This window comes from Ursus americanus, chromosome 3, assembly GCF_024610735.1.
Source record: "Ursus americanus isolate L20-20 chromosome 3, mUrsAme1.1.p, whole genome shotgun sequence".
Lineage (NCBI taxonomy): Eukaryota > Metazoa > Chordata > Mammalia > Carnivora > Ursidae > Ursus > Ursus americanus.
Genome location: NC_142129.1, coordinates 73,440,501 through 73,462,568, shown reverse-complemented (window position 1 = coordinate 73,462,568; position 22,068 = coordinate 73,440,501). Strand labels below are relative to the sequence as shown.

General features: G+C 40.3%; 1 protein-coding gene across 1 annotated transcript in view; it reads right to left on the bottom strand.

The window, feature by feature from the left end:
- The window catches only part of ABCB1 (ATP binding cassette subfamily B member 1), a 97,255-nt gene extending 75,493 nt beyond the window's left edge, over nt 1-21,762 (bottom strand). Inside the window, exons 1-4 of the mRNA XM_045793339.2 lie at nt 21,587-21,762; nt 21,093-21,163; nt 15,400-15,451; nt 4,425-4,596 (exon numbers count right to left, since the gene is read on the bottom strand). Coding sequence (XP_045649295.2) covers nt 4,425-4,596; nt 15,400-15,451; nt 21,093-21,157 — 289 coding nt within the window. The 5' untranslated portion in view covers nt 21,158-21,163; nt 21,587-21,762. The remainder of the gene's footprint in view (nt 1-4,424; nt 4,597-15,399; nt 15,452-21,092; nt 21,164-21,586) is intronic.
- Between the last annotated feature and the right edge of the window lie 306 nt (nt 21,763-22,068).

Here is a 22,068-nt window from a genome sequence, read left to right as displayed (position 1 = left end):
AGTTCTCTAGGCCTGAGGCATCAGAGATTTTCGGGAAAAGGCAAATTCTGAAAACAAGGTAAAGATAGATGGGAGTAGGGTATCAAGAAATCAGGTCCACAACAAAAAGAGCAGGACAAAGGCCAGTGTCTGATAATCAGGACAAGACATCAGGAGAAAAGAAAAACCCCTCGTAGGGGTTTATTGTAGCAGCAGAGAAGGATCTGCTCACTCCAAGTATTTAGAGCTGTCTAGTTAAATCCAACATTTAGTGTTAAACTCTCAGGTTTTGAAGAGCCTTAGGAAATCCAAGTCTCCTCTACACAAGGAATACTTCTTGTCCAACAAGGAGGCTCTGGTCCTTAGTCTACCCCCATGGAAAGGTAATGAGGTTTTCCAGGGGGAGGACAAAAGAAGGTCAGAGTGTCAGGGGTCCTGGGAGTCCAGCAGACTGGCTCTCCTTCCAGAAACACCAGAGAGCTCGTTTGCTCTTATCTCTAGGGCCAGCATCAAAACCTTTGAAGCTGTCCCCACAAATGATCTGATATCTGGGAATCTGAATCTGCAGAGAAGCAGGTTAGTGACAGGCAACTGAGTGTCCCAGACTAAAAATTACAGTAGAGATTGCACGTTGCTTTTGAAAAGACATGGAAGGATATACAGCAGGGTAGTGGCAGTAAGGGGTGGTGTTGAGAGAAGGATATTAATTTATTTTTTACGTAATATTTATTTGAAAAGAATTTCTCTTGTTACATAGAACATGTTTATTTTGTGCAGGAGAGAGGTACAATGCTGACCAAACCTGGTTATCACCTCTTCTTGAATGCCTCCCATGATTCCTATATATGGAGTCAGGTGCCCTTCATGTCCTTTCCCAGGTATTTTGTATATATCTCTGTATCACAGCACTAATATCTGACTGCATTTTTTGCTTCATGTGTTCATTTCTTCCACTCTACTAAGTTTCTTGGGGGTTGGGAATGAATACTTAGGACATGTACTGTGCCTGGCACATGGAAAAGTTTAACACAAGTTTACTGACTTAACAATTGAAGATAATAACCCCCTACTCAATGCCCCACCTCAGAGACTGGTGATCTTTTACTGGCAAGAGTCAGAAAGTAAATATTTTTGGCTTTGGGGACCATAAGGTCTCTGTCATAACTATTCTACTGTACCACTGGCGTGTGAAAGTAGCTACAGAAAATATGCAAGTGAACGGGCATGGCTGTATTCTACTAAAACTTTATTTACAGATACTGTAATTTCAGTATCATATAATTACCCTGTGTCACAAAATATTCTTCTTCTTTTGACTTTTTTCCCCAATGATTTAAGAATAGAAAAACCATCCCTTTAGCTCACAAGCAGTACAAAATGAGGCAACAGCCCAGATTTGGCCCCTGGGCCATCGTTTGAGGACCCTTACCTTCCCAGAAAGGCATGGCTAGTGGTCCACAGTGACTAAGGAAATGCTGCTGCAAGGGACAATTATCCACATCTATAACAGGGACTGAGTAACTCTAGGTATGTCCCAAGATTAAAACAATAATAAAGATTGAGTATCACAGAGTTCTGTAAAGATGAAATGATATAAAGAACCACATCACCACTGCAAGTTATGTAGGTTCATTTGTGAAGAACATGAAAGCATGAGTTTACTGACGATATGACCACTTGTTGAGTGCTTTTTTATAAGGAGGCCCCGTTCTGTGAGCCTTAAGTGATAAATCCATTTAATTTTCACAACCACTCCATGAAGTAGGTTGGTCAACATTTTTATAGACAAGGAAATTAGAGTATGAAGAGATCCCCTAAAGCTTAAAACTAAAAAATGGTAAAGGTGAGGGGTTTTACAGCCAGGCAGTCCAATTCCAGACCCTGCTTCCTAACAGTTAAATATGGTACCTCCTAAGAGCTTGACAGGAGCACAGTTTTCCCAAGATCAGAAGAGTGAGCTGAATGGGGAGGATGGGCAAGGAATGCAGAGTGAACTACAAACCCAGCTGGAAACCATATGACGCAGGCATGTATGAAGAAGCCTGCTGTGACCAGCCCATGCAGCCATCATCCAGCCCGGGGAACTGCTGGTCTCCGCAGCAGGACCAGCGCCTGGGAACTCATGCACGCTTATTAGATAACTAAGTCTGACTACTGTCCATCCCAACATGTCTACAGGAGGTAGACATAGGAATGATTAGTTCTCCTACTTAAAGAAATCAATTGTGTTTTCATAAAGTAAGGGACAATTAATATCTGGGTGATAAGGATATAGTGTATAAAAAATGTTAATGCAGGGTTTTTGTTTTTTGTTTTTTTTTTTAAAAAGACCACTGGACATTACAGTAGTTGAGTAGCTGAGGATCAGAATGGGCACAGATGGGGGCGCCTGGGTGGCTCAGTCGGTTAAGCATCTGCCTTCGGCTCAGGTTATGGTCTCAGGGTCCTGGGATCAAGACTCACGTCAGGCTCCCTGCTCAGCGAGGAGTCTGCTTCTCCCTCTGCCCCCCTCTTGTGTGCTCTGCCTCTCTCTCTCAAAAAATAAGTAAATAAATAAAATCTTAAACAAAAAAGGATGGGCACAGATGTACACATAAGGTCTGCTGGGCTACCAGAGAGTACTGTAAGATTTGATTCTTCCACTGTAACGTAGTAGGAGAACTCACTCCAAGGAATATTGCCAAATACAGCATGCACAGGAACCAATAAATTTAGAGAGCATCAAGAACTTCCTTTGGGTGAATGGTACAAAAGGAAGGTGCCATTCCAAGGTGGTACACCTTCTGGCAGCTCCTTCTGAATGCCATAAAGGGACATAATAAATACATAGGAATTTTACATAGCTCAGACATACTATAAAATTTTCTGGCCCAACTCGTACCTGCATTCACAGAATTGAAGTAAGCCTGCCTCAAGGTAAACAATGTGTTCTTCAGAATTACAAAGAAGGGGTTCCTAGGACCCACTGACAGGTATCAAAGGATCCATAAATACCCCAAATTTGTATGAATATTTATGTGCACATTTTTGGGGAAGGATTTATAACATTCATCCGAGACTTAAACTTGAAAAAGCTATGTGAGTATCAATGTATTCTCAAACAGGCATTTTCAAAAGTCCTACCACTTTAGCACCCACCAGGTTGTAAGTCTTCGGTAAGTTTAGTTTAAATCAATCTAAGCTTGACCAAAGGTGACTTGAGAGCTCAGAGCTTTCAACCAGTCCCTCCTCAATCAACTGTGAATGTGAGAGTGTGTGTGACACCCAAATCATTTCAATAGTCCATTCACTTTCCCACTCTACTGGAGGACTGTTTTAGATCTCCTTTATCAGCCAAATGTCTTACTTCCTACTTCACTGAGAAAACTGAAGTAATCCCAAGGAAACCTCCACAAATTCTCACCTCCTCATCAACGCAGCTTTGGGCACTAGCACGCACATGCTCCCTATTTCCACCCTTTACTGTGGATAAGTTTATCTGTGCTTCTACCGAAAGCAAGTATTTCCTTTCAGGTATTCTATTCCATCCTCGGTCAGGGACATCACGCAAACAAATCTCTTCCCTCTCTCTCGAAACATCATTTTCTTCTCTCTTTTGGATCATTTCCATTAGCATGCAAACAAGCTATTATTTCTTCCATCCTAAAACACACACACATGCACAAATACACATACACAACTTCTCTTAGCCATATTTCTCCAAAGAGCCCAACCTGTGACAATACCCAAAATTAAGTTTCTGGTATTCACTGCCCAAACCTACTCTCTCTCCACCCTCCTTATCTCAGTTGATGATAACTGCTTCCAGTTTATCCTGTTTCTCAGGCTACAAATTTTAGAATCATCCTGGACTCTTGTCTCTGACACCCATTTCTATTATGTCAGAGAATCTCATAACTGATTCCTACTTATCATTCAACGTCTAGATTAGGTGGTTCTTTTATCTCTTCCTGAAACTTCCTGGGATCTTTCTGACTTAACAGAGCTGTCTTTTTCTACGTATATCTGCCAGCACTTCCAATGGGGATTCTAACGCTTGTGAATATTATCTTCTCAAACTCATTATGAATATGAACTGTAGCTCAGATCTCTCCATCTCCCACACAAGTAAAACCACTAGCCTATTTAATAAGAGCTAAACATCACTTCTTTTTTTTTTTTTTTTTAAATGATTTTTTATTATATTATGTTAGTCACCATACAGTACATCCCCGGTTTCCGATGTAAGGCTCGATGATTCATTAGTTGTGTATAACACCCAGTGCACCATGCAATACGTGCCCTCCTTACTACCCATCACCGGTCTATCCCATTCCCCCACCCCCCTCCCCTCTGAAGTCCTCAGTTTGTTTCTCATAGTCCATAGTCTCTCATTAAACATCACTTCTAAGTAACAGATTTTTCTTTAAGTTTCCAATAAAATCAGTGCCGCAAATAATACTTACTTCCATTAGTTATGTTTATAAAAGATGTGTTTCTTGCAATTCCTGCATTTGCAAAGCTATCTGTCATGTCTCCAAAAACCAGCATCATGAGGGGGAGTGCAGCTCCATGGATGATGGCAGCCATTGTCCCCACCAACATATAGAACCTATCAAGCCAATTTGAGTAGCGAAACTAAAAAAAAAAAAAGAAAAGAAAAGAAAATGTAAAGAACAGAGACAATTAGCAGACTTTCATGGATAGTTTGCTCTACTTTCCAAATATATCCAAAATCCTAACATTTCTCAGACTACTACTACTACTACCATCCTGGTCCAACCTAAACAATTATAACAGCCTAATTAGAAATGGGCATTTGATTATTCTATTGAGTTCTGACCTACTTTTTCATATTGGACTCGGTTTGTCTTCTTTTCTTATGTATGAGGCTTGATGAGAGGGATGGGACATTCTGGGAAATTGTAAGTCTTTAATGGTACAACTATAGAAATATGTATTTGTTCTGATTTCCAAGAATAGAAACCACTTTTCATCACAAGATTTTTTTTAACCAAGAAAAATCTTGATTGCCAAAGGCCCCTCTAAGGACACCACTGAGGAAATATTTTGCTGCCTTATAAAAGTGGCTTGAGTAAAAGATCTGCCGCATAATGAAATTAGCATGAATGTAAAGTGATTTGAATGCAATTAGGCCTCAATAGTAAGAAGGAAGAAGGAAGAATTAGTTATATGCATGCTTCCCAAAAAGAGATTTCCTGAAAAGATAGAATAGGGCCATAATGACTGATAGTGTAGATGTGCCTATCTATTTAATCATAGGCAAGTCAAAAGTGAAGACAGACCTCTGGATCCAGAAAGTGATGAGAAGACAAGAGTAAGGGGAATGGGCTCAGGGCTCTGTGACAGTCCACTTGAGAAGCAATCAATACTTCTGTATAATTCAAGGAACTAGTTAAGGACTGAAAGAAAACCAAATCAAAGAAAACAGAAACAAAAACAGAGACAGATGAAGCCTTCCATGGGGGTTTGAGGATAAACCCCAATGCAGGTAATTGTCCTGTGGATGCATGAGGTAGAGTCAGCAGGTTTGTAATCTAGGGAGGAAAGTGGATTAAAAAAAGAAAAATCACAGGTGTAGGCAGGGAACATAAACCAAAACAAAGATCAAGATCAGGCAACATGAAAGACACATCAGCAGAAAGATTTTAGAGACAAAGAGACAGAAGCCGATCTTGAAGTTAGCTAAAAAGGGACTTACAGGAGTAATAAGTAGGAGTAAGTATTACATTGACAAGTGGAGAAATAAAGAGCAGAATAGTTCTAGTCCACGAAGTAGGAAAGAATTAGTAAATCTGAGTTGTAAAATTAACAAAAATTCAGGGTGCCTAGGTGGTTCAATTGGTTAAGCATCCAGCTCTTGGTTTCAGTTCAGGTCATGATCTCAGGGTCATGAGACTGAGCGCCACATCAGGCTCTGTGCTCAACAAGGAGTCTGCTTGAAAATTCTCTCCCTCTGCCTCTCCCTCCACATATGCTCTTTCCCTTTCTTTCTCTCCCTCAAATAAATAAATAAATAAATATTTTTTTAATTAGCAAAAATTCAAGTTTGGTGTAAGAACAACATCTAACATATACTTAGGTGTTTGCATTTAAATTTTTTCTAGGGGCTCCTGGGTGGTTCAGTCGGTTAAGCATCTGACTCTTGGTTTTGGATCAGGTCGTGATCTCATGGGTTGTGAGCTTGAGCCCCGCACTGGGCCCCACACTCAGTGTGGAGTCTTGGTGAAGATTCTCTCCCACTGTCCCAACAAGGAACAGAGCACAAAGGCCAGCCCCCTCCCTCCCTCTCTCTCTCTCTCTCAAATAAATATTTTCATTTTATTTTTTCTAAAGATTTTATTTCTTTATTTGACAGAGAGAGAGAGAGCACAAGCAGGGGGAGCAGCAGAGGGAGAGGGAGAAGCAGGCTTCCCGCCAAGCAGGGAACCCAACATGGGGCTCGATCCCAGGATCCTGGGATCATGACTGGAGCCAAAGGCAGACACTTAACCAACTGAGCCACCCAGGTGCCCCTAAATAAATATTTTTTAAATAAATAAAATAAAATATTTCTAGCTCATAAAAATGCAATCAAGTAAGCTTAAGTTAATGACATATCCATAATTGATAACATCTTCTTTACAAATTAAAACAGGGAAAATATGTTTTTTGGCATTTTTTTTCATATTTCACTGAAACACTTGCTAAATTTTGCCATTATTTACTTTGTCTTAACTAAGGATTCATCCACCTCCTTAAAAAAAACATCAATAAGGAGGAAGAGATGGGCAGAAACCATTTACCTTCTCTTAGAGACTCCTTTAAAGTAGATAAAATATAAAATTCCTCGGTAGAGGAAGAGAAAATAGTTGATATACAAGGATTTCTCTTATCACCACTCCCACGGGATATTTTACCTCCAAAAGTAATCACTGGCCATAATTAAAACAAGCAGGCCATGAATATAAATATTTACTCAATGCCTACCCAATGACGAATCAAAGCCTAAATACTAAAGGTTTAAGTCCTGCCTTCAAACGGCTTAAAGAAAAGGAGGAAGGCAAAGCAAAAAAGTGTATGCAATCTATATTGTGCATGCTAAAGACAGCATAGTGTATGCAGTAAAGCAGACATAAAACAGAGCAAATGGTCATTTCCTCCTTTGTGGAAAAGCTTTATAAAGGAGGTTTTGCATCCTCCCAGCTTTGAAAGGTTGGCATGTATTCAGAAGAAAGAAGGAAGACATTCTAACCAGAAAGAACAGCAGGCAGAGCAGTATGCTCAGAGAAGACTGGGGTCTGAGGTGGAAAAGAAGTAATAAAAAGCTGATTGACAAAGAAGCACCCTTCAGAGAGCTAGGGCAAACCAGAGGAGGCAAGAGTTTGGAGGGAAGGGACGCAGGGAAATCTCATTTTGTGCTATTTGATGGCTCATCCTGGAAATGCTATCCGAGAAGCACATGGAGAGAATTCAGAGTTTGGAACGCAGTTTCATGATACTAGCGTATATAGCAGAAGTCATGGGAGTTGGAGGAGATCATCCAGGAAGAGAAAAAGAGTGACTGCGGTTAAGAATAATTGAAAATGAAGTAAAAGAGACAGCACGTTGACCGTCCTTTTGATGATCTTGGGGCAAAAGGAAAAGCAAGAGGACGGGAACCGGACAGGGAGGAAACATCAAGGACAGACTATTTAATGAAGTCTCACACATGTTTATGGGTACATGGGTCACAGAGGTGATTGGTGAAAACACAGGAAGGAAACTGAAATGGGCAACATCCTATAGAATAAAGGAAACAAATCTTTCAAGAACCTGAGGAGAGGGAACATTGGTGGATGTTACACCTAACGGGTGAAACAAGATATCCCACGATGCCCCAAGATCACTCATAGCTTCGAGAGGGTAGAGATCCTTTTACAATGGAGGGGTCCAATCTGTCATCACCTTAACCAAGTGATCAAACTTAGTATTGTAAATACTCTGACATTTGATATTTCCAGATGTGATGAGACATGAAGTACACAGCATCCCCTACACAATCTTCTTACCACAAAATATTTAACATGAATGTATTCATAACTTTCAGCATATTAAAAATGTAAGCCACAGAAGAACAAGTGAAATGATGCCATAAGGAAGAAATAAAAAAGAGTCTAGAAGGTGAGACATTCTACAGGACAAATAGTACTGTCTTTTCAGCATGTCAATGTCATTTTGAGAGGGGAGAAACTTCTAGACTCAGAAGACACAATATCTAAATGTTGTCACTGACTAGATCCTGTTTGGAACGAATCCACTGTAAAAGACATTTCTTTTGGGGGACAACTGAAAATATTTGAATACAAACTGGACATTACATAGTATCAAGGAATGAGTACTCATTTTGTTAAATATGATCATTATATTATGTTTTATTAAAAAATGTTGTGTAGGAAAATTTTTGAGGTATGTCAACAGGCAGTTACGTATGGAACATCACAAAATCTGTAACTTCAGGTGAAATGGGAGGCAAACTGTTAACAATTGTTAGATATAGGCAATGGGTATATGAGCATGAATTTTATTGTTCTACTTTTCCATATGTTTGAAAGTCTTCAAATAAAACTTGGTAAAGGGAGAATGGTTCCCAAACAGGCAAAGATACATTGCTTCACCTCAAGAGAAGGAATGAGTTAGGAGAAGTCACAGATACAAACAAGTTCACAAGAACAAGGACAAAGCTGACAGAGTTCAGAACCTCATGTTTATTTGTGACATGAGGCAAGATTGATCTCTGAAGATAAAGTGGTAAGATTTGAGGAAAGTAGTAACATGAGGCTGAGTAGCACAAAGGACTCAGTGAAATGTCCTAGCTCTATCACTCACTAGGAAGGGGAATTGGGGAAAATAATCTCTTAATAATGTCTCAGTATCTACATTTATAAAATGGGGAAAATAGTCATACATGCAGCAAGCCTCGCATACTGGTTGTGAGGATGAAAATGAGAATTAAATAAACCTTAATTAGGTATACAATATAATAATATTTTATATAAGCAAGTAATGTTACAGGTGTAGAAAATGTAAAAATTAACAAGACTTCAGTAGTTTATAATGAAGGAGACAAAAAAAATATTGTAACACATCAGGTGAAGTGTAAGACAGAGGCCTAAACTAATTATAATCAGAGCCCTTTAAATACAAGAAAATAGAAAATGTTTGGCTAGATACTGATAAGGAAGAGAGTAGAGGTGAGCCAGAACCACAGAGAAGGAAGGCTGATACACAAAGGAGAGTGGTTTAGGTGATATTCAGCAGGCTTGATGGTTAACATGCCCGTTCCCTGGTGCCTGGGTTGGAGAAGGAAGTCAATGAATCCATTAATTTATTCATTCATTCAACATTCAAAAGATATTTGTTAAGAAACTAATAAGGGTCAGGTTTGGTTCTAGATATCAGCAACAACAGTGAAAAAGATAAGCTACCTGTCCTCATATAGTATACACTCTAATGCAAATAGTAAAAGGGGGAATTGATGTATTCAACATTCACTCAGTATCTAAGTTCCTACACTAGGCACTAGGAGTACCTAGTGAAACAAACATACAAAAACTCCTTCTCTTGTGGAGCTTAGATCACAATGACAGGCAGGGTCAGCTGGCTTAGACTGGCTGGTCTGAGAAGACAACATCTGAGCTGAGATCTCAATAACAGGAAGGATACAGTTAGTCACTGGATGATTTGGAGACAGAGCATCCCAGGCAGGAAGAGCAAATGCAAAGGTCCTGTGGTGAACAGAAGCTTTGTGTACCTCAAGGACCAAACTGAATTATCACCGCGGCAAGAGCAGAGTGTAGGAGATTTGTCTGCAGCGAGGTCAGAGATTTGCCAGAGGATAGATTACATAAAGCCTTTATAGCCAGAGGAGGGAGTCTGGGTTTTACTCTAAACTTCCCAACTAAATGCAAAGGAAAAGCAGGAACTGAGGAGATTTGATGTGGTTAATATGGACAGAATGGCTTTTAGAAGAGCAGACATGGAGTAAGGGGACCAGCAATAGAGAGTGGTTGAGAGAGCAAAGCCTTGACCAGGTGTGATAGGCAGAATAATGCACCTGCCCCATAAACATGTCATATGCTAATCCCAGGAACCTGTGAATGTTTCCTTACATGGTAAAAAGGACTTTACAGATGTTAAGGGTCTTGAGATAGGGTGATTATCCTGTATTATCTAAGTGGACCAAATGTAATGACAAGGATCCTTACAAAAGGGAGCCAGGGGGTTCAGACTCAGTGGCAGGAAAAATGATGACTGAAGAGGTTAGAGGGATACAGGAAGAGGCCATAAGTCTAGGAGGGCAGACAGCCTCTCTAAAAGCTGAGGGGGGGGGGGTGGGACATTCTATCTTAGAGCCTCCAAAAGGGATTCTGCTCTTCTGACACCTTGATTTTAGCCCAGTGAGACTTCTGGCCCCAGAACTATAAGGTAATGAATTTGTATTGTTTTAAGACACTGAATTAGTGGTACTTTATTACAATAGCAATAGGAAATGAATACACAAAGTCCGAAAAAGAATAATAAAGATAAAAGGCTAAGCTAGAAGGAATCAAAAATTGAGGTTGAAAAGTTGAAGACTGACACCTCTGAGTTTACAGCTTCTTAGATGGGAGTCCACCCAGGTGATAAACCCAAGGACCTTGTTCACAAGTGTAATTTACTTAAGTAGAGTAGGAGTGAAGGTTGTTGGAATTGAAAAGGTCAAAGAACATCAGGCCTAGGAGTCATTATTAAGGTTACCCAAACAGAAGAATAATGAGAGCATAGTTGAGAGAAGTAGAAGTAATTAAATGCCAACATCCTCAATGGAGGAACAAAAGTAACTATAAATTGGTAAAGGAAACCATTGCAAATGGATAGAAGATACTAAAACTGTGTGGAATGGAACTCAAATGAGAAAGAAGTTCTACATGAAAACAATTTGGAAATGCCTGTGTGAAAGTACAAAAATGTACTGAGTTCTGGGATAAGGGGTTAAGGAACTCTAACTTCACAGACTAAGATGACAAAAGAACAAAAGAGATAAGAGAGGGGCACCCAGGTGGCTCAGTTGGTTAAGCATCTGCCTTTGGCTCAGGTCATGGAGCCCCATATCAGGCTCCCTGCTCAGTGGGGAACCTATGTCTCCCTCTCCCTCTGCTTGTGCTCTCTTTCTGTCAAATAAAGAAATAAAATCTTTTAAAAATATATTAAAAAGAGAGATAAGACAAAATCAGCAGACTGTAGCATCATGGAAACAAAGACAAGAAAGAATATGGTGGACAGTGTCAAGCACTACTTGAAAGTCAAGATGGAATCAAGACATGTCTACTGAATTTGATGAGTGGTGGAAACTGAAGCCAAGTTATAATATGTTAAGAAATGAATGCACAGTGAAACTGACACAAGTAAAGGCAGCTCCTGTGTGTCAAGCAAGCAAGAGAGGGGTGGCTTGAAGGATGGTGTTAGCGAAAGTGAGGACACCGCCCATGTAAATGCCAATGGGAAAGACCCAGTAGAGAGGGAGAGACTGTAGATACAGAAGAGAAAGGATAATGATAATAGTAATGTAAGGTCCTTGAGAAGGCAGAGGATGTGGGAGTCAAAGTACAAATGAGTGAGTTACATTTTTTCTCAAGAGACAGAGTGTGAGAGTGCATGTGGGGGCAGGGAGGGGCAGAGGGAGAGGGAGAGAGAGAATCTCAAACAGGCTCTACGCTCAGTGCAGAGCCTGACATGGGACTCGATCTCATGACCCTGAGATCATGACCTGAGCTGAAATCAAGAGTCGGATGCTTAACTGACTGAGCCACCCAGGTGCTCCAAATGAGTGATTAGTTTTAAGAACCAGATTCTTCCTCTGTTACATTAGGAGGGAAAGAGGAGGGATCTGATCCGGGGAGAGAGAGATTCTTGTAGATTGGGAGGGATGAACTTTTGTCAGATGGCTTCCATTCTGTTTGTGAAATAAAAGGAGAGCTCATCCACCAAAGGGGTAAGAAGAAAAGTGGGAAATCTTAAAAGTGTAGAGGTTTGACACAGTCGGTGAGAAGAGGAGGAGTAGGATTTCGGCTGGGAATACACCCTGTTGTGAGGTGTGCTACAAGAATCAGGTGAAGGAAAGCAAGAAAGCAGACGGTGATTTTGCTTGGCCTTTGTGTATCAGATGACAAGTGAAAGGATGCTTATAGTTTGGGCAGGAGAAGGGGCTGATGGAAAAGTGATGGGTCAATGGGCCACATATTCAGAGAGAATAATGAGCAGATTGAAAAGAAAGGAGACGGCTGACTGATTTAAGCTGCTGCTACAATTGGTCACATTGGAGGCACAATAGTTTCAAATCACAATAAAATTCAGGATGTAAGTATACAAGCAGACAGCTGGGGTGAAGGGAAGAAACAGACGACCGCACTTGTGAAGGTTAAGGAGCTGTTATCCAGAACACCATAAAAGTTACCCAAGGTGGTAGGAGCTCTGGGAGTGGAAAGGGAGACACTGATCCTGGTGGTGAAATCTCCAATGACTGAGAAATGACCAGGTGGCCAGAAGATAATAGCATCAAAAAAGAACTCTTTGAATCCAGTCAGATAAAAGCTTAGCCGATCATAAACTATCATAAATGATTAAAGTTGTTAAAAGCTCTAACTCTGGAGGCACGCCTGGGTGGCTCAGTGGGTTAAGCCACCCAGGCGTGCCCCAGATAGATAATAGCTATATTCTCTATTTTGAAAAAAAATAATTTTTCTATAAGATACACGAAGTAGAATGCTCAGAGTTGAATCTGCAACACCTTCCTGTCAAGAGTGTGTGGTCTTTCAGGAGGGCTTTGCGTAGAAACTGTAGCCCCACTTGTATTTTTCCTGTCCTGATTTCCATTTGTCCCATTTCCTTACTTCCTCTGGATTTTATCCTCCTTTTATGTTTCTTGTTCTGTTGAAAGTAGGCCCAATATTTTTTAAAAATGCTTGTAGAAAAACTTGAATATTACTTAGCTTTTTTCATCACTTTCTCAAGACTGCCAAAAAGTCTCATAGTAGAAATAAGTCAATGCTGGAAGCCTGAGATTTGCTGTTTCGAAAGACCTGTGTTCAAGACTAGCCCTTAGTGGGCATCTAGAGCTTGGATTTGGGGTGGGTTAACATCACCTAACTGATAAAAGTGGCCAAATTATTTGTACAAAGTGCTTTATGCTGAATACCTGCCCTCCTTCTATGAGTCTGGAATTCTGGTGTACGCCATGCCTATGTGATCAGCCGCTAGTATAAACTTTGAGTGCTGAGTTTCTGATGAGCTTGTCTGATAGCATTTCACAGTTGTCACAATTTATTGCTGGGAGAATTAAGTGTGACTCCACTGGGCGAAGGCTCTGGGAGCTTATGCCTGGTTTCTCCTGGACCTCTGCCTCCCTCTTTCCTTTTCCAATCAAAATCCCTTGTTGATTTTGCTTTGTATCCTTTTGCTGTAATATCTTAGCCATGAGTATCACAAGTATGACAACATGCTGAGTCATGAGAGTCAGTCTTCCTAGTCAATCATCAAACCCAGGGTTCTTAAGGAGTCCTGACACATGAGTTTTTGTCTCAGCTGATAACATCAGCACTATACCATTCTGAATGTGTCCTCCTGTCTATAGGTTTTACATACGAGTTCAGTTCAGTTTTCTGTGTCAACTCCTTGGGAAAAAGACATGAGGAAAAATAAATACATAAATAGTGCAGCTCTTCATCAAAAGGCTTACAATATATTCCTCCTATGCCATCCTGAGCAATGTGATTGAGAACATGAACTTTACAGGTTTGAATCCTGGCCCTGTTGTATATTGAGTGGGCAAGCTAATATGTCTGGTCTCAGTCTCAAAGGAAGTTGTAACAGTTAAATGAGTTCTATAAACTTAGAACAACACATAGCATATAGTACTGTATGTGTTGTTATTCCCTCACATTTAAACTCCAGATTTTTATTCTTTGGTGGCTTAAATTGTATTGATATTATTACCTCTCTATATTAGATCTGTTAGATTTTCTAAAATAAGACTTTTTTTAAAAAAAAATTAAGCTACAAATAATAAAAAACTAAACTACAAAAGACAAACGTTTTGGTCTCAAAATGACAAAACTGAAATTAAATCTTGGGAATAAACCCTACGTGAACATAAAAGTTTCTTTTAACAGATAAGAATATAAAACAAAAGCTGTCCCTTGATCACCTGAGTAGTCTTTTTTTTTTTTTTTAAGATTTATTTATTTTAGAGAGAGAGCAAGCGAGCGAGCATGCATAAGCAGGGAGAAGGGCAGAGGGAGAGAGAGAATCCCAAGCCGACTCTGTGCTGAGCATGGAGCCCGACATGGGGCTCAATCCCACGGCCCTGAGATCATGAACCTGAGCTGAAATCAAGAGTCAGAGACTTAACCTACTGAACTACTCAGGCACTCCCACCTGAGTAGTCTTTTTGAGAATGACCCAAACATATAGTTTCATTCCCAAAATATTCCAGAGAGGACAGATAGGACAAAAGTTTGAAACCATAGCCAGAGCAACTTTAGGGCAAGAAGATGTTCATGTAAGATAACCACAGAGTCCCCAGTGTCAAAGTCAGGCAACTGTTTTTCTCCTGCCTACACTTATTTTTATATTCAATTTGCTAATATCCATTTTACAAGATAGCCTATCCCTCCCCCACCATGGACATTCAAAAAACATCTGGTGTATTATGACTGGATTATAAAGCATGCACTCACTGCCAGACTTAATTGGTTCAGTAGTGTTCCAGGTTCTTGGGAAAGAAAAAAGAAGGATCCAGGTAGAGAGAGACCATCATCCAGCCACATCTATAAAATCCCTGTCTTACTGCAAGTCTGCTTAAAGAGAAGCTTCTAAGCAACCACCATGCAACCAGAAAATGAGATAAAGAATCATATAAAGGTTTTCAAATTCGAGATTATCAGTTATTCAGCACAGAGGAATAATGACATATACTAAGTTCATAGTAATAAGTAATGCATTGATAACTTCTATTTTTTGGGGTGCCTGAGACTTTGACCTCAAACCTGCCAGAATTTGAGAGCCACTGATGACAAGGAGCCTTGTATCTTGTTAGCACCACACTCCATGGGGCTGGTTTCCTCTATCTAGATGGCTGAGACCATCCCTAGGGGAAGGGCTTGCATAGGTAACAGACCACTGGACACATAAAAAATTAACAGAATACTGAAATGTAGGCCAAGAAGAGTGGCTGTTGAGGCTCAATTTACATAGCACATTATAATCGGCAATCTGCTGAAAACAAGCTAAATTAAACCTATTAATTTTACCTCTCCATTAACATATGCTCCAAGAAAATATTATACCAGATGAAATATCTCTTTTCTAGGGAAGAAGTCAAATTTCCAAAGCATTTTGAACACTGAATAAATTCAGACTCACCATTGCAAATGTGCTGACAGTTGGTTTCTTTTCTTTCTTCTCATCTTTTTTACTGAAAAACAGCAACAGGATTACACAAAATTATGTAAATTTTTAAAGGACCAAATTAATGTAGGTCCTATATTAAATAACAAATAGGATAAAGAAACATGTCTACATTATTCCATAAAAATATACTAATAGGATGATTCCATTTATGAAGTTTGAAAATATTTACATCTATCTTGGAAATCCGTATATGTGGTTATCACTGGGTATTGAGATTTCTATCAAAGTATTTTCTTCTTTGTACCTTTGGTATTCCCTAATTTTCTACGATGAATATACAGACATACAATTTTTGCAATTATTAGAAATTATACTGGGGTGCCTGGGTGGCTCAGATGGTTAAGCATTTGCCTTTGGCTCAGGTCATAATCCCAGAGTCCTGGGATCAAGCCCTGTGTTAGGCTGCCTGCTCAGTGGGGAGTCTGCTTCTCCTTCTCCCTCTGCCCCACCCCCCTGCTTGTGCTCTTTCTCTCAAATGAATAAAATCTTTAAAAATAATAATTAAAAAAAGAGAGCTTCCTGTTTTTATTCTACAGACAGTCCCAGACTTACAATGGTTTGACTTCAGAATGGTAAGAAAGTGTTATGCATTCAATAGAAACTATACTTCCAGTCTGGAAGTTGCATGTTTTCCCTGCCGAGCAGTGTGCAGTACAGTAGTCTCTGGGGATGCTTGGCAGCAGCAGTGACCTACAGCTCCCAGTCAGCTGTGAGAGCATAAGGGTAAATAACCCATACACTTAAAACTATTCTGTACCTATACAACCATGGTGTTTTTCAGCACAGTATTCAATAGATCACATGAGCTATTCAACACTTTATTATAAAACAGGGTTTGCATTAGATGATTCTGCCCAACTCTAGCCTAATGTAAGTGTTCTGAGCATGTTCAGGGTAGGTTAGGGTAGGTTAGGCTAAACTGTGGTGTTTGGTAGGTTAGGTGTATTCAAGGCATTTTCAACTTATGACATTTTTAACTCACAATGGGGTTATGGGGAAATACCCCATGGTAAGTTAAGGAAAACCTGTAATTAGAAAATCATTCATGTTTTCCAGAGTTAATTCTCTTAATTATCATCTAAGCAATTCTAGCAGTAGATAGTCTATCTCCGTACTACCTACATATTATCCTTAATCATTCTCTCTACGAATAGAGAGTAGTGGCAATCAGATGCTGGGCATAAACTAACCTAAGAAGAAAGGTAATTAAATCATTCTCTATGAGCCAATCTAATTCTGAAAGGATGTCTGGAGCCATAAATGTACCATTACGGCAATAAATTCAATCTAGAAAAGCTATGAACAAAAAAGATGGTCTGTAAACTGTCAGAAAGCTGTCCTCAGGAATAAGAAGGCTAATTATTATTTTGAGCACAGATTCAAACAACTCTAGCTATAAGCTGTTTTCCACTCTGTGTGATGGCCACCTATGAAAGCAAACTGACCAAAAGCGGCCTCTGCATCTTTATTTTCATGTGTACAAACAAAACGCTATTCCAGAGACGAATCACATTATTTTTATACAGATTTTCAAGTTCAAAAGTAAATTCATCTTTGTCTTTGTTCTTTATGCTAAATGAGGTCAAAGAATTGAAGAGACTTCTAAAGGAAAAAAAAATCCACAGCTTACCCCATATTTGGCTTTAAAGTGATGTTAGACGGACATGAAAACACACAAAACACACAAACATAACTCTTCAAATTGGTCCCACCCTATTCCCAGTAAAGCATGGTTTCAGTATCTCTGGAACCAGGATGAGAGGAAAAAAGCAGTCACACATAATTGAATTTTAGCTCCAAGCCTTTTATTTATTTTTCATTCTCTAAAACTGCTCCTACTCTGGAAATTTTATAATATTTCAAATACTGGCTAAGTAAACACTTCCCATACACAATCTCATTTAATCTTATCTCAATCTCTGTGAGGCAGGCACATTTTTGTCCTTCTGTCAGAGCTGAGAAAACTGCAGGTGAAGAGAGTTCATGAACTTGTCCGAGGTCACACAGCTGGAATAGAGCCAAGTTTAAACGGAAAAGCCTATCCCCTAAACACTAAGTTATTATTCAGTGCAACCTCAGACTTCTAAGATACTGCATTCTATAGAAATGCTTTTCCACATTGATCTCTCATCCCTACTAGATCATTAATTTATCCTCATCAGCTTGAAACACAGGACTTAGAAAAGGCAAGTCACTTATCAGACCTTTAGAAATACATATATTCCAAATGATACTATCATCCGAACATTATATATATTAGCAAAGCCACATGCTTCTTTATAATTTTAGTTTAGAACATACAGTTTTAAAAAAGAACCTCATAGAACAAGAGATCAGATTCACAGTTATCAGAGGCTGAAAGGGGTGGAGACTAGAGGAATTTGATACAAAGGTACAAAGATAAGGCAGTCCCACGGGTGCAATGTACGACATGATGAGTACAGTGAACAGTGCTGTATGACACATATGAAAGCTGTTAGGAGTAGATCCTAAGAGTTCTCATCACAAGCAGAAAACAATTTTCTTTTTGCTTTTTCTTTTTAATCAGTGATGATGACCACAGCTCAATAAGAATTACTTACCTAAAAAACAATTTTTTGTTTAAAAGAAGTCCGTAGGCATGGGAAGAACCAATAATAAAATGAAGGTATGTGCAGGCTCCAACAAATTTCTTTACCATTTCCTTCCACATACCCTCAGCACTTCTGACTCCAATATCCTTAAGTGTTTGTGTATTAAGGACAGAGTTCTTTAAGGTATCAAACAAAACAAACAAACAACCTAAAAACAAAAAGGGCAATATCTTCCTTCCACTATACAGAGTCTTTTTATTTTTGTGTATATAAAACTTTCAAAGAGAAAAATTGAAAGAACACTAATAATGACTACGCACACAAAATTCACCTAGATTCAACAACTGTTAACATTTTGACCATATGTTCTTTATGAAAGTAAGTAAGTATACATTATCATTGTTAATATTTTGCTGAGCCATTTGAAAGTAAGTTGCAAACATCATGGAACTTCACATTTTCCTACCATTTTCACATTTCAGAAAACTAATAGCAATTTTTATATCAACTAATATCCAATCTACTTTCAAATTTCCCAAGAATGTTTTCTATAGCTTTCTCCTGTTTTGATTTTGAACTTAGATGTAATCAAGTTTCACACATTGTATTGGATGGTTTTGTCTCTTTAGTCTCTTTTTTATTCCTTTTTTTTTTTTAAGATTTTATTTATTTATTTGACAGAGAGAGAGCCAGCGAAAGAGGGAACAGAGGCAGGGGGAGTGGGAGAGGAAGAAGCAGGCTCCCAGCGGAAGAGCCTGATGTGGGGCTCGATCCCAGAACACCAGGACCATGCCCTGAGCCGAAGGCAGACGCTTACTGACTGAGCCATCCAGGAGCCCCTCTTTAGTCTCTTTTATTTATAATTATATATATATATATTTAAGATTTTATTTATTTGACAGAGAGATAGCCAGCGAGAGAGGGAACACAGCAGGGGAGTGGGAGAGGAGGAAGCAGGCTCCCAGCAGAGGAGCCCGATGTGGGACTCGATCCCAGAACGCCGGGATCACGCCCTGAGCCGAAGGCAGACGCTTAACGACTGTGCTACCCAGGCACCCCTAGTCTCTTTTTTAAATCAAAAAGTCCTTCTGCCCCCTCCACCCACATTGACTTTCTGTAGTAACAAGATCTCTTGCAGACTGTCCCGCATCTTAGATATGTCAGTGTCAAACTGAGTCCAAATTGAGATGTGCAGTAAGTATAAAATGCACAGCTGATTTGAGGACTTGGTGTGAAAAAGAGAATGCAAACTGTATCAATAATTCTGATTACGTGTAGAAATAATTTAGATATTCTGGCTTCTTTAGAATATACTTTCAAAATTAATTTCACTTGTTTCTTTTATACTTTTTAAATGTTGCTACTGGAAATTTAACAATTACAAATGGGGCTCACATTATATTTCTATTGGACAACATCAGTCTAGAAGCTTGATAGATTCAGACTCAATGTTTTTGCAAACGTACTTCCTAGGTGGTGTCCTGTCACTAACACGGGACTCCACCAGGAGTGATGCCAGGTCTGATCACTTGGTTAAGATTGCTAACTGCAAAAATCTCTCCACTCAAAAATCTCCATTTTCTTTCTTCCTAGCAAAAATTTGGGATAATTCTTAGATACAACTTTTTTCTGACTGGCTTAAGACGTATAACAATCCTTGCCTGGATCAATGATAACAATGAAGATTCCAATACGATAGCTGGCATTTTTCTGTAAAAAGTAGTCCTTTATTCTCACTACCTCTTCCCACCTTTTTTGTTTCCCTCTTCGTTTCAGAATTTTATTAAAGATTCATGGACTATACTGTATACAGTATTTCACAATCAAGTACAGTGAAGCCAGCTCTTGTGTTCTTTTCGACAATTCTTTTTGAACAAGATAGTCCAGGCTCATTTTGTATCTGCCCCCCACCCAACCCCAACATCCATGGTTGTAATTAGCCATTTCTCCATAGAATACAGACTCCATTTAGCAAGGAATGATATTCAGAAACCGAGATCTAGCAATAAGTGTGCTCACTGCTACTGTCCCCTTCAGTGGGTAGAAAGTGAACTATTTTAAAAATCTTGAGTTCATAACGAAGTCCGTTTCAAATTTAACATTATTTTTTAAAACTTATTTGATGTCCCTATTTATATTTTTCTTTTACACTGAAAAGCTTTGTTTCAAATAATATTAATATACTTCTTTTATTTTTAAATTTTTATTACAATTTACAACTAAGAACGAACCTATTGAGCAAAGTTTAAAATTTCCTGTATGGACATTGCACTGTGATAAAAATTTACTTAAAATTTCCCTATGTGGGGGCGCCTGGGTGGCACAGCGGTTGAGCGTCAGCCTTCGGCTCAGGGCGTGATCCCGGCGTTATGGGATCGAGCCCCACATCAGGCTCCTCCGCTATGAGCCTGCTTCTTCCTCTCCCACTCCCCCTGCTTGTGTTCCCTCTCTCGCTGGCTGTCTCTATCTCTGTCGAATAAATAAATAAAATCTTTAAAAAAAAAAATTTCCCTATGTGGTTCCATTACCAATAATTTCACACAATGCTAGTAGCTTCCTTGGTACTGCAGTTTTCTCTTTTCAGAACTTCTTTTATAAAGGTCAGATAGTCATTGCCTTTTTTTAAAAAAACAAAAAACAAAAAACATTACCACCTACATGTAGTTGTGGCCTTCTGTCCCATCTGCCAGGCCACAAACATGCAATGTTTCTGTGACCAGAATGTTCATGTTTTACCAGAAGCAAGAGACTGGACCACGGAGCACAGCGCAAGCAGCACATGTTCGGGGACGTGGGCGATCAGCAGCTCTCGTAAAGCAGAAAGTTCATAAACCACAGAAAAGGATGTAAGAGCACTGCCGTGTGGGCGGCAGGGAGGCCGAGGAAGAAGCTCACCAAGGCCGTGGGAATGTGTAAACGTGTCCTCCACTCAACCAGTGAACTTCGGCAGAAAACCCACTTGCGTTTAAGGTTAAAAAAATCATCTCCATTTACTTCAGAGCTGTAGACTAGAAATATATTTACCAAATTTCTCAAGCCACGTTAAGGATGAAAGTGAAACAAACTGGCTACCTTTTTTTGCCCATTTTCAAGAAGTTCTTCTCTGCTCTTCCATTATGGCCTCCTTCAAGATCCATCGTGACCTGAGGAGAAACCACAGGCCATGGGTCAGATGGGGAACCCGTAGGAGACGGAGGTGACACTCCAGGCGGGCAGCTGGAGGGCGGCGGCGCATCCCGGATTTTGGCCGCCGCCTCTGCGGCTCCGGCCCTGCTCCTCTCGGGGCGGTGATGCTTGCCCCGGGCACCTGCCGCCGGCTCAGACACCCGCTCTCCGCTCGGCGCCGGCTCTGCGCGCTCCGGGCAGCATTACCCGGTGCGCGCGGCGAGCGCCGAAGACTGTGGGCTGGGGTGCCTCAGGGGCTCCCCAGGGGACTTGCCAAGAGGACTCTCCCCCACCCTCCCCTCCGAAGCCCTTCTCCCACAGGGACCAAGCTCAGGAAATTGGGGGGCCCGACCCTTCCGCGAACTTGTCCCCATCTAGCCCTCAGCTTCGCGCGCCCCTACCTCGGGCTTTCCTTCGGAACCTCCACCAAGATGTGACTTTTGGAAGAAGAGAGTCAGATTTTAAAGGAAAGACCCGGCGGACACGAACAACGGCCTCGGCTCCTTAGAGCCAGGAGGAGCCGCTGCTCGAAAGCGCCCGGGTTTCCTGCGTCCCTGGGAGTGAGGCGAGAGCGCACAGCCCACGCCCCGGCGCTCCTGTGCCCAGCCAATCAGCCTCACCACTCCGGCGAGGTCCCGGCCCTGCTCGCCTGCACGCTGTTTGCAAGACGAGTTACGAAACAGATTGGATTTGCAGGAGGAATGTACTCTCCTTTCTGTTGCTCCTCAGTAGAAGAGCCAAGAGAGAAATGGTTACCAGCTGAATCATGGGGGACACTTGATAGTTATAGTCATGTCTCTACATGTCTACATAACGCTCCATACCCATGGAAATATTTATATTCATTAATTTCCAGTGAAACCCAATCGTTTCCATGGGTCTC